The 13,596-nt window shown below is 34.6% G+C and overlaps 1 protein-coding gene across 3 annotated transcripts in view; it reads right to left on the bottom strand.

Moving 5' to 3' along the window:
* Nucleotides 1-12,515, bottom strand: part of LOC132906575 (fasciclin-1) — a 386,191-nt gene extending 373,676 nt beyond the window's left edge. For 2 of the 3 annotated variants that reach the window (XM_060958877.1, XM_060958876.1), the window contains exon 1: nucleotides 11,921-12,514. In XM_060958877.1, coding sequence (XP_060814860.1) covers nucleotides 11,921-12,040 — 120 coding nt within the window. In that variant the 5' untranslated portion in view covers nucleotides 12,041-12,514. Of the gene's footprint in view, nucleotides 1-11,920 lie in introns of all 3 variants that reach the window. The other variant, XM_060958875.1, reaches the window with a different exon arrangement.
* Nucleotides 12,516-13,596: the final 1,081 nt, after the last annotated feature.

Raw genomic sequence — 13,596 nt, 5'->3', positions numbered from 1 at the left:
CATTTCTCAAGACATTATATTTTTTTCTCACTGTAATGTCATTTTCCATTATTTGAATTTAACATTGATTCGAACGGTACAATAACAGCGATGAATGTATGTTTGAGATTGCGACCAAAAATTGCCAGAAACTTGCCAGATATTTGAAGTAAACGAATCACGGCGAATTACTTTGGTTACTTAAAAATTCATCCAAGTGAAATATATGTTCGATGGAATATTGATATCGACGCACTGAGCATAATTGAACACCACGATCCACTGAAACGTACCAATACTATTAATGTTGGCATACACAACATAACCAACCTATTACCACGACCTTTGATGCGTCTAAGATCGATACACATTACTAGCTATCACCAGCATGTATCGCTACACATATTCTACGCATCGTGATTGGACGAGGGAACATATTCCTGAGATGATGAACTGCACAACTTGCACAATATTTAAGAATTGACTTGTGGAACGTTATTACTCCCTGTGAAATGTTATTCTCATTGCAATTTCATGGAACGATTTCTACCTTTATCCACCGATCATATTAACAGATTCATAGGGCAATGATAATTTCTTAAAGTTATCATGTACGATGTAACATGAAATTCCTACGAAAGTTAATTTAATTATTTACGAATCTTTGCACCGAAAATTTAGAAAAATTCTTTTCACGCAATTTAATCTGTTTATATTAACGATGGTAATTTTTTTTTTTAGTCGACCTGATCTGTGCGGAATATAACCTTTACTACAGAAACAAATTAGGAAAAAAATCTGAGATAATTGATGGGAACGAAAAAAATTGAATGTTATTATAGTAAAAGAAGAATGAATATAACATCGTTCAAAAATATTATATATAACTTTTGTTATGAAACACTAGAAGACCGTCCTGTTATTATATTAATTTGACAAAAGTGTAATTTCGTTTAAACGTAACAGTTGCAATTACTTTGCGACTCTATTCTTATTATTCTTATTACATACGGAATGTTATTTATGCACTGGTAATACTCATTCGTCTACAAATCTAATTTCTAAAGCCATACACTGTTCAAGATCTAGATCATATAGATATAGAAAAAGTAACATAAAATTTTGAGGTATAAATAAAATAAATGTACCTATATAGTAGAAAACTCCTTCTAGTCAGCTCCTGTATTGTACAATCCTACACTATTGCGAGTATTCAATAAACTCGAGTCTCAAAGGTATAGTTCTTAACATATACCCTATTACGTACACTTGCGCAACATCAGCATACTGTGGAAATTGCAAAAATCAGAAAGATTACTCAAGTCCTTTACAGAAATGGATTTCGTATAATTTTCTATCGGATTTTCTTCTAATATCATAGCACATATATAAAATCTAATAATAATAAGTATAATCTAAGAGAAAATTTGTATCTTGTTAACTTGTGGCCTTCGTTACTTCTTTTATTATAGCTTCTCCAAACCGCCTAACATTATTATATATTTTGTATTAAATTATATAATAATTATATTTATATATAAATTATTTTATATTATTATATTATATTAAATTTAGAATAACGAAACGAATCTGTATCAACAACATTGCACAAATAACCTAAGAAACAAGCAATCAATTCGTAGCAAGTGACTTCTACGGCTTACAGCACCTTACTACAGCATTACATTTTACATTAAATCAAGGCGTAAATCCATTACTATAATATTTGAAGACACAAATTTATACTTTCCGACAATTATTGTAGTAAATTCTGTGTACTAAGATAGATTACACATGATATAATTCTATTCTAAAATACAAGTTTATTAATATTAAGGCATAGAAATAGCAAATGTTTGTTCTCATTAAACTAATTTTAAGTTAAAATTTCCAAACTTAAGTTTGTCTCAGAAACTTTTCACTTATATCACCTAGCGTATTTCTTGACTCATTCTATTAGCTCTTGCTAAATCCACGAACTACAAATACTTTCTTCTATGAAACAAACGAACCGTATGCGACTTAAAAACCTCAAGCGTCTAAAAAAAAAAAAAAAAGAAGAGAAGAAGCAATATAAAATTCAAGGAAACACCTGATTGAAATCGCGTCAAAGGACGTGTTTTACAAAGAATAGCAAGAAGGAAATCGACAAAGGCGGTTTCCACTTGTACCCAACCTGGCCGCGCCGCGCTAAGTTCCGGCAAGCGATACTACTCCCGCAACTGGAAATTGTCTGGTCTTCTTCTCTCATTGTTAATTCCCTGTTCGCGCCGTAAAAGCAACGCTTTCGTACACACGGCGACTTTTCTCTCAGCTAAAAGGGAAATCCCCTGAGGCCTTGGGGACACAGAGTGGTGAAAACGAGGGAAGGACGCAGCAGAAGTTGTCACCAGGAAAATTTCTCGATGGAACGAAATAAAGAAACGAACTCGACCTGTGTGTACACTATCGTTCGTAAATATCCGAATATTTCGGTCGATTCGTAGCACCAATACAGGAAAGTCAGTAAAATATATAAATTAATGAAAAACTAATGTAGGAAACTAACAGCAACACATCACTAGACTGTGGATTTTTTATTTATGAGAAATTTAATTATGAAAAAATTTATGGAGATACATAAAATATCTAAAATATAGTGCTTGTTATAGTATTTAACGAATAAAATAATCATCTACCTAGGTTTGACTATTTCAAACATATTTGTGTATTTGCACAAATGCTGCATTAGCTTGTTCGAGAAGTTCGTAAGGAAATTACAAATAAATTTAACATTTCGTTAAATGGCATATACGTTGTATCTTTCCATGATACTTTTCCTAAAATCGTTTATGCTAAATATTTCCTAGTCTCTACGTGTATATCTACAGATTTGCCTCGTGCTTAACCAATCGTGATAGTCGAATCTCATTAGAATGCTAATGAGATTTCGAAATGTTTCGCAATGTATTCATAAAACGTTTCTACACAGGTGTTGGAATACTTTCGCGAGTTACTGTACTCGATATGGCGCACAGAAAGGGGTGAATAAAATAGAAAAAATTGAAAGACGAAGGTAAAGAAGAAATGGTAAGAAGAAAGAAAGGGAGAAAAGGGAGAAAAGGAAGAACAGACTCGGAAAATTCTCCGACGCCTTTTCGCTAACGCGGCACAAGGCACTGATCTTTATGGGTTTCCATATTTTACGAGAAATACAAGCGTAGTTTCTTCGGGTGGCCCGAGGCGCCTACGCGACGTATTGTTCCGGTTTCTATGAAACGTCGCTACGCTATCGGCTCGATTCCGAACATAGAAGGAATGGATCGTGGAAGAGACGCGTTTATGATACTTCGAACCACTCAATCCGGATGCTCGACGGATCGATAGAATCCACTTCTTTGACTATCCGTTTGTAACGGACGATTCTTGCTACGGTATATAAGGCGATATACGGAGTTTGTTTTACACAAACGTGAAAGTCGAACTTCTCGACTGGATGATCGAAGTTTCCGTTTGTAACAGATAATCGAGACGATGGAGTCTTTGTCACTGAATAATTGGTATACAGATCCTCCAACGTACGTAAAGCACACTTTCGTCAAGAAGTGTTAAGATACTTGCTGATCTCGCATGAAATGCGATGATTAGCCTGGTTTATTAGGTGAAAATGTTGTATTCGTGCAAAATAACTATAACTATAGGGCAAACATTTGTAGAAATGTTAATAGAATCATGTGAAGGAATATACAGAATAATGTGAATAGGATTATAATCCTCGTAAGATATCTGTAGCGAAGATATCCTAACAAATTTGGTAGAATTCTTTCAGAATGCAAATAGTTAATTAAACATAAATGAATGGAAAATTTCGTTAAAATCTACCAATAAAGATTATAACTTCGAATATGTGTACAACCTTAAAAAAAGAAAAATTCCAGTAAGTATCCCATTTAGAAAGCAAAGATAGCGATACTTAATCGAAAAATTGTTTTCTTACTCATTTCATTTCCAACACATTTACCCTATATTACGAAAGAACGGACAACAAATATTTAAATTAAAAAAATTCCAATCATAAAGTCCACACAGTACAAAAATACAAGTAGAAAAGTCCTGTACCATCAATTTACCAACCTGCGTTTATAATCTTTCATACATCTCATTGTCAGTGATATTGTCCGTGATATCTTGCCTCATTCGGCACGACGTATCGTGGACAAATGTTTAGCTGCAAAAGGGTTGCAACCTTTTAGCGTGGGAGAGCACAAAGTATTCGTGGCGATGAACACGCGCGAATGCACTGCGTTGGCAATAGGGGAACGGCTGCAAATTCCATTTAAACAGAGGGTAGGAGGGGGTTCAATGTTTGCAAGCTGCGGAGCTTATTGTATCTATCGGTCTACCAACACTGACGACGCAATAGCACACGTACGAGGTATTTGGCGTGAATATAGTCAAAGTGGAAACACGTTTTCTCGTTACGAAGCGACCTCATGAGAAAGACTTCTTTCTCAAACGATATATCGCGGCGTAATGCTTGTATCGTGCGCATAAAAGCACGCCTAGTACACAGCGGGACGTAGCGCATTGTTTCGTCTCAGCACGAACCGCTTGTTAAAGTTAAAAATATCCGGCGGAGGCGCGCAACGAGAAGAGAACCGAAGAGAGGATCGTCCGGAGGAGAGAATGAGAGACCATACCGACTGGCAGTGTTCGTTCACCTCAAGTCATCGTTCGACCACTCTCGATTCGCTCCAGCCGAAGGCCGTTCATGCGAATTCCGCTACTTCCCTTGGTAAAATATTTGCCTTAATTTCGAGCGTCGGCGGCGCTCTGGAGAAACGAATCGAACTCAGTTACGGGTCTTGGGTGCACGCAAATGCTGCGCCAAGTCGACGTGCAAACAGATGAAGGAACACCTGATGCGCGGTACGCTTCTCACGGAGATACTACAAATCGGGAACCTTATGAGCTGCTACGAGTTTATGGTCTGACGCGTTCTCGGGCAAATGGGTGAAGATTTGGCTAATTAAGTTATTCTTGTCTTTCGAGTTTATTAAGTAATTTTGGAAACTTTTAGTCCTATATTGTGATTCTTATGACGCGATTAGGTTGCGGATTTTTATGTGTTCGAAGGAGATTTAAATGAACGGTAAAAACGTATGTGCCGTGACTGCAAAAAGTATTTTTGCATATTATTTACTATAGGTAGATTGTGGATATTTATATAGGTATTTATGGGGATTTTGAAAAACGTACAGGATGCACATAACATGGAAGAATGTACGGAATATTCAAAGCATTTAGATATTTAATGGAATCAAGTAGAACAAATCTCTATTTATAACCATGAAATGTTTTAAAGTATATCAAAAGGAAAATCATTAATTAATATTTCTCTCAATACTGATCAATGAAACTTCAATACCTAATCCGGTAAACGTATCTGTATTTTTTAGAGACACTGAAAATCTAATCTCTAGTTAGAAGCATGCAACGCGTTCCATTAGTAGAAGAGAAAAAAAATAAAATTCCAGGAATCCCATAGACGAACATACGGTCCGCCTCCGGGACGAAACGACTTCTAGCTATGGATAAGTTTCTTACGTTTCAGAACTCTGAGGACCATCTGTTGCTCAACTTAAAAATGACATCCGGTATCATGATTCCTGCCCCAGCTATTCCCTCATTCTACCAATTGTAATAACACTTCGCCATCGAATTATTTAGGTCATTGACTACACGATAACAAAGATAGGAAAAATCTGTTTGTGATAAATATTCAATGTTTAAAATTGTTTTCGATATCGTATTGGTCAAACAAGAGAAAGAGTTACAATAACAGAAAAATGTATATTAACGAAAAGGAACTACGGTGATTTTATATTCTATGTGTCATTACAATAATTTGAAAAAGTAATATATTGAAAAATATTGGAAATGGAAATGTAATTTTCAGTTTTTTATAACACAAATATACAGTTTTCAATGAACTTTAAAATATTGCTACAGAAGATAATCTGACAACCGTGACTAATTAAGTCATTTAATTGATTTCAGAACAAATTTTTGTATCTGTTATTTGAAGTCACTTTGCAGTCAAAAATCCTATTACGTTTTATGCTAATTTTTCAGCTTTCGTTTCATTGAGACAGTCATTTATTGTTTGTGGTTGCTGAAACGATCGTATTACAATAATGACACCATATACCGAGTGCATCATTGATGACACAAAACAGATATCAGTATGATTAATATCAAACCAAAAACAAATATTAAATTATCTAACTTCCTGATGTTTCAAAATACCATTTAAATTCAAAAAACGAATCCGAATTTTTGTTTAACGTTATCAAGGATTGAAAATTTTGAACCTGGATTTGTTTGAAATATTTCATTGAAATTAAAATTCAATTTAACTCATTCCTCGAATTGTAATATTATCAATGTTTTACTTGCTATAAATAACAATAATAACTGCCTATACGCAAAATGCAATTGTTCATGAAAAAAGAAAATCTGTTCACCAAATATTACACATGCATATAAATAAAATAACATTTCATAAAATATTTTGATGGTACATACACTGATCACGTTTACCCTATAAATAACGGACACGAAGAAAAAGAAAATCGGCAGAAAATTTTCGATACAGGTTACAGATTTAAACTCCCTCGTTCGAAACTTCATATCCGGAATAATTACTTCCCACGTGTTTTTCTTTTTTAATTCCGAAAGATAATATTTATTCACATTTCCTGTTCGTTCCTCCGGCATTTATCATATGCATATACACTCATGACCGACAAGAAGAGGGCTCAACCGCTTCCCAACATGAAAAACAGGGGAATCATTGGCGCGTAATGGCGTTAATGTTAAACAGAATCTTCAAAGGCCAACAGCAACAGAAATTACTTTGTCATTCTGAATTAATTATTTGAATTAATTTCACGTTAAACAAGTTTCAAAGAAAACAGCATCTTCTTCATACTTATATTAGGTTGTCCGAAAAGTGTCTTTCTTTTACAGACACGTCTTTACAACAACGCATCTTTATACAAACGTGGAACCTAATCTATCACACGCTGTGACCTTTATTCTGATAAAACAAAATGGATCATACGTAATTCGATAAAACAATATAAAACGGAAAATGTGCATCCATTTCCTTATGAAACGAAAGAAACTTTTCGGACGACCTAATAAGAATGGAATTTGGAAAAGATGTAATTTCGTTGAAACACAGCAGTCACAATAGGAACTCTCATAAGAAAAATGATCCCTGTTTATGTTTATTTGCATTACAAGACTCGATTCTCGTGATGTTGATAAAATTTGAAGCAACTCGGAAAATGTATATAGCAGCTACAAGATATTTACCATAAACACGTATTTACACTAAAAAATCAGCATGAATAGCTATCTCAAATATAATAATATCCAAGCGTTAAAGAGATAGTCTCTGTGAATATTGAGATTTATTAATACAGTGAATAATGAACTGTTCAAATACTGCGAAGTATATACTTTCAATAAATAATTTCTAACTTTTATACACATTTTCAAATTTTAATAATACGAGCGTGGTAGTTGTGTCTCGTTACAGCGTTAATGAAATTTCAAAATGTTTTGCTACATGTTGAATATATATGTTTATATAATATGTTTGTTATATGTTGTAATATGTTGATAAAAAGTTTCTACAAGTATCCAAATACCCTATTACGTATGCATATTTGTGCAACACCGGTATACCTATAGAGAAACGAGGAAGTCATTGGAGCGTAATGGCGTTAATATCAAACAGAATCTTCGAAGGCCAACATGGTCGTTATCATGAACGAACATGTATTGTACACACAAGCGTAACCAATCTACCTGTTTGCACCTGACTGCCATCAACATGAATGGAACTTAGCGGGACTTAACGTAGGCATTGTACGAAAAAAAGTGAAAGGCAAGGCCACTTGCTGGCAGAAGCTGAGCCTTGGTGATGAAAAGAGAATGAGAGAGTGGAGGGCGGAAACTGAGAACGGCTTTGACATTGGCAATGACCGTTTCAGTTACGCGGTTGACCGTGTAGCACCACGACTTTCCAGGGAAGAACGGGTGAAATGGAACAGCACAGCGCGAGGAATTCATGCGTTCCCGATACTCCAAACGAACGAAACAATGAACGAATTAGACGCGTATGACAGCGATGGAGACTATTGTTAATCCGTGTCGCATCAAAACCATTGTACATTATATTGACATATGTAATCTGATTTCAAATGCTATATTCTCTATTACATGGCACTCTATTTTACAGCTACGAACGCAAATGTAAATATATACAATATATATGTATGTATGTATCTTGGCTAAATGTGATATTGTACGGCTTACGATTCTGTATTACTTTAAACAATGGACCGCGAAATTTCTAGTGTAATACGATAATTTGTAATTTATACGATAATTTGTGATTTATAGGACAATCTCGTATGAAAAATTGAGAATATGTGAAATTTTATAAAAATGTAATTTTCAACATATACGAAAGAGTATAATAGCTTTAATAAAAATATCCCTTGTATTTTATCCAAAGCCTGTTTTCTCGCTCATAGGAGTTACAGTCTACTGGGCAAATACGGCACATACGTATAAGATTTTTCTGAAAATACGAGAAGTTGAAAGGAAATAGAAATTGATCCCGAGTTAGCTTTCGTTGCAGACGTGATCGAGATAGTCGAATAAAATATTCTTGAGGAAAGTAGCAAATGAAAGGATAATAAAGGTTTGTACGTGTAAAGAAAGCCATTAACCTTCATGTTTAAAAGACGTAGAATCGAATTAATTGCATCTTCTATTAATAGGTGTAACGTAATCTGTGAACGAATATTAGGAAATATATCACCAAAAGTATTGTATATCGTGTTACTATGTTATATATGTGTTATATAAGTAATATATTGGACAGCAATTATACAAACTAATAATATAATATTATTCCTCTAGTTAAAATTCCTATCGATATTTTTAGTGTCTGCATACATTATTCAACATTGATCCATTTTCTCTTGAAAGTTTTTTCATTGGCTTTAAACTTTAGCTGTAATGTTACTTCATACGTAATCAATCCTTCTATATTTGCAGATATTGCTTGAAGCATATCGTGTAATATTAGATCGAAAATTTATTATACCTCGGGCTCGCAGAAACTACGAAACCTAAACGATTCATTCACGTTTATACTCATAATTTAATATTTTTCAGTAATGAAATGTATTTTTACGCTAAATCTTTTCCAAAATATTCAATCCCCTCGGTTCATGTATAAATTCATCTTACGAAACCTAAATTTATAATTCTAATTTATAATTTTTCTACAAATTTTTGTAGTATAGAATAAAGTATATTTATAGTACTTGACACGAATAAACTCGATTTTAGAGCCGCAAATCTATGTCAGAAAGCTCCAGATTCGAGCAAACAAGCGTCGTGTCGTGGGACAAAATTAAAAGCTGTACGTTCCACGACCGCGAAAAGGTTAAAAGCCGGACCGAATCATATTTCTCGGTGATAAAAAGAATCGTGGAAGTTCGGTGCCGAGCATGGAATGAAATAAAAGCTGTGAAAATCGAGTTCGGGGACCAGCGGCAGCAAGTAGTTTGTTGAATCGATCGAAGTGAAAACTAGCCCCAAGCGAAAACGTCCTGACGATTTTTGTCGCAGCAACAAGTTGGTGGGTGGGATCCATTCGGCCTGCCTTCGAAGCTGGATACGCATTATTGTAATATTCAGCGAGATGAATTCAAAGCCGCCAAAGGAATCTCCGGGGGATTTAATGTAGATCAGTCCATTTAACTAAACGTGAAACGCGATCCGTGGAAGACTGGGCGCCTCCGGTTATAGAACTCACCTTTTTAAACGAGATCGCGTGAAAAATTGACTCGATCGTCGAGCGAATAATATCGAACGATTCGTGAAATAAAATTTCTAGAAAATTTCATCTGCTTTTTCAAGGTATTTTAAACGAAAGGCGAGAAAAATAAGGTGCATTGTTTTTTGTCAAATTTATTAATAAATTTAATTGGAAATGGGAGAACTTTGTATGTATAGTGTGATTTTCAATTTGTGTGATTTTTTGATACAATTTAGCAATAGTATAAAAGTATTGTCAAACTTCCACAGTCGACTGAAGATTGAATATTTTAACGAAATTCGGAGAGTTTTTGCAGAAAAGCAAGAAAAATATTATGCATTAATAGAAGAATGATTTTTTAATATAATTTAGAAATAATATATAAAAGTTTGCCTGTATCTCTCAAAATCTACATTATTCGCGGAAAATTGAATATTTTAGTAAAATATTCGTTTTTGATGAAGATTTGCAGAAAATGTTTGTCCACTTACGCAGTAATTGTTTTATATAGTCGTTACATTTCCCCTAAAGTCACACAAATTTTTCAAATTCTTTATATAATTTGAGAAACGTCATGTTTCATTAATTTCCAATCCTTAAAATAACGTTCCTACTATTTGCATTAAAAATAATAAAACATGGTTGTAACATAGAGTTATCTTGTTTTTATATTTGCATACTGCATAGTATATCGAAATAAATAAGAACACAAAGAATTTATTTTAAATCTACACGGAATATGAAGAACAATGAAATAAAAATAATAAAAATGTTAAACAAATATATGAATTAGTACAGAAGTATCTAACGCAAAAAATTAGGCAATTTAACAAATTTATTTAATATCCAAAAAGACATTCGGAAACACCGAGGACCCTTCTACGGAAATATTCATAAATAAACTTCACGAACAATTGCTTCACTAAAAAGTGAATATTTTCGCGGAATTAATCTCTCGCTATCTTAAACGAGAAAAGATTGACAATTCATTTATACAAAAAACTTTTTCAATAGCAAATTTTTATCGGCTAATTACACTTTCCTTGTGTAATCTAAGGTGTGGGAACATTGCAAGAAAAAAGGAATCGAGTCGATGGACGCAAAGAAAAGAGTCGAGTGACTCTCGATTTTATGTCAGCCAGCCTCTTTTATTGCGTCATTAATTAACAGAATGATGTGAGATGGTGCGTAAACCTTGCCATAAAGGTTAGCACACGGAGAAGGCCCTAAAATTAAATGATTCATTCGTGTCGACAAAAAACCTATTAGAGGATCTATTGGTAATTTGACGGTGACATAAAAATAAATTCCGAACGTGATAATACCACTTAACACTAAAATCCACGTAAATGGTAAGTTATACGATTTTGTTATGAAATGTAACTCAATTTCACATTATACTAAGCAGATAAATTAATCCAAATGATATATTAATATATATTAATATGTTAGTTATTATATAAATTAATAACAGTTATATTAATATAGCTTTTATGAAAATTCTTCGCTAATTCAAATATATTTCGAGTTCAAAATTAAATTATTTCACCATTTGAAGTTTTTCGTCCTCCATTATACATTTTGTTAAAACTGCTTCACGGAAGAAAACACGATATTATGAAAGACTCAATCATAACCTCTGCTAACAAGGTTAACCATGCAAATTAAAAGTAACCTTCATGGGCCAATTGAATGCGTCAGAAACGTGCAACATATTTTATTTCGTCGTATCTAATTTCATTCGGAATTCTCACGAATACAGAATATACGGTGTTATCTTGTTACAGCAGACAATACTTGACATTACGCAAGGTCGCGAGTCTTTCAATCGTTGCGAACTAATGAACAAAAAGTACCCGTCTGTGGTATATTTATTTACTTCGTTTACGCGTGAAGCGGCTCTATGTATTGAAGTAAATATATGTTTCGCCAAGGCACGAAGGTCGAAGGACACGTAACATGTTTGAATAGAGAAACAACGCGCAACGAAAAACATTTAATTCCAAACGAATGCGTAGTGAGAGAGACGGACAGAACGTAAAATATTCTTACCTGAGACAAGTCGGAGTCGTCGCGAATCTTAGCATCCATGGTTACAGTGGCGATGATTCCGGTCGCTGAGACGATCAGGATAATCACCGCGGTGAACAGATAGTTGCCAGTTGACGACATAGTTCCCCGTGAAATGTTCACTGAACCGAACAAAATGTCACACCCGAAATTCACCAATCCACTATACGAGACGGTAATTTCGTACTGATGACACAGTGAGAATAAACGAACGCGAGAACGATCGAAGAGGATCACGGGTCGATATACGCGCTCCTCCGGCACGACGTCGTCGATAGGTCGAGAGCGCGATCGAGACTGTTTTGAAAGTCAGCGACCCAACGGTCGCACGGCACGCGCACTGTCCGATGCACGCGCGTTATTTGAAATAAAGAAAATGCTTACGTGCTCCGTCGACCACGAAACGACAGGCTCGTGGAAACCGAACGACGAGATCGCTCGGTGTCACGAGAAATCAAGGATCAACGCACAAGACGAGTCACGAGAGAAGCGAACGTACCGACTGACTCTCTACACTCTTTTCGTAGGACGTGTCAACGATACGGAGGATGGCGCGGAACTGCGCCCTCTCCATGCCTGGACCCCCGTAACCCCCACCACACCGCCGAAACGAGTCTTCGGTATACCGTACTGTCGTCTCCCCTCCGACGCGGCCGACTTTCCCCCTCCCTAGCGCCATTCGCGTTGCCCGTACAGTTCGCCGCGACACACATTAAAACACACCCGCATCGCGATCCGAACTCGTGAGTAGGCAACGGTCATTCAATTCTCTCTTTCGCAAGTAGTTTCTGGCCACGATTTATTCCAAGTCATATTTTCCGTATAAATATTGGAAATAATATGGATTCGACGTTTGATAAATAACGTGTTCCGATGAGATTGATTGAAACGAACGAGCGAACAGCGGGACAAAGTGATTTATTCGAAAGAACGATTCGATGCTCAGATATTGAATGTATGTTTCCGCGGAATGAGATTCGAACGGTCAATGAGCAATTACAAGGGTTTATAAAAATTTTGTTTCTGTTGTAAATTTTATTGAGACTTTGTGGAAGATATTTTACGTTTGCTACAATTTTGTGAATTTGACCAGATAATTGTATCAGGTAAATTGTAAAATGTAGTTTTCTTATTATGGAAGTGATACTTTTTTTTTAAATAAAAACTTGTCCTGAATTATAGTTGTTTTAGTTGTTATATGTATATATGTTATATATCCCTTGTTATAGTTGTAGAAATTAAGCTGGAATTTGTCGAGCTAGTACGTACTACTATTTCGAACCAAATTGTAATGAATATTCGTAATTATATTTGTAATGAATGTTGCAAAATTCTGATGACTTAATTGTTATTATCAATTGAAAGGAAATAACGAAACATTAAAATAAAATACACTCATGAGAATATAAGTTATAAATTGTTGAGGCTATTGACGAGATATTATTCTTTATTTTATTCGCAACATTTTCCTGTGAAAATATTGCAAATATACTCATTAAATTATATATCTCTCTCAGAATTTATTAAACAATGTTATTCTTTCACAACAAGTAGATAATATTAAAACGTATTTAATAATTGTACCTGAAATATCGTTGTATTAACAGTAAGATGGTAATAGAAAATTGTAAAATTAAAAAGAAATATAAGAATTCAAT

Source organism: Bombus pascuorum, chromosome 4 (assembly GCF_905332965.1).
Source record: "Bombus pascuorum chromosome 4, iyBomPasc1.1, whole genome shotgun sequence".
Lineage (NCBI taxonomy): Eukaryota > Metazoa > Arthropoda > Insecta > Hymenoptera > Apidae > Bombus > Bombus pascuorum.
Note: the sequence above shows the minus strand (reverse complement) of the source record. Positions and strands in the feature narration are given on the sequence as shown.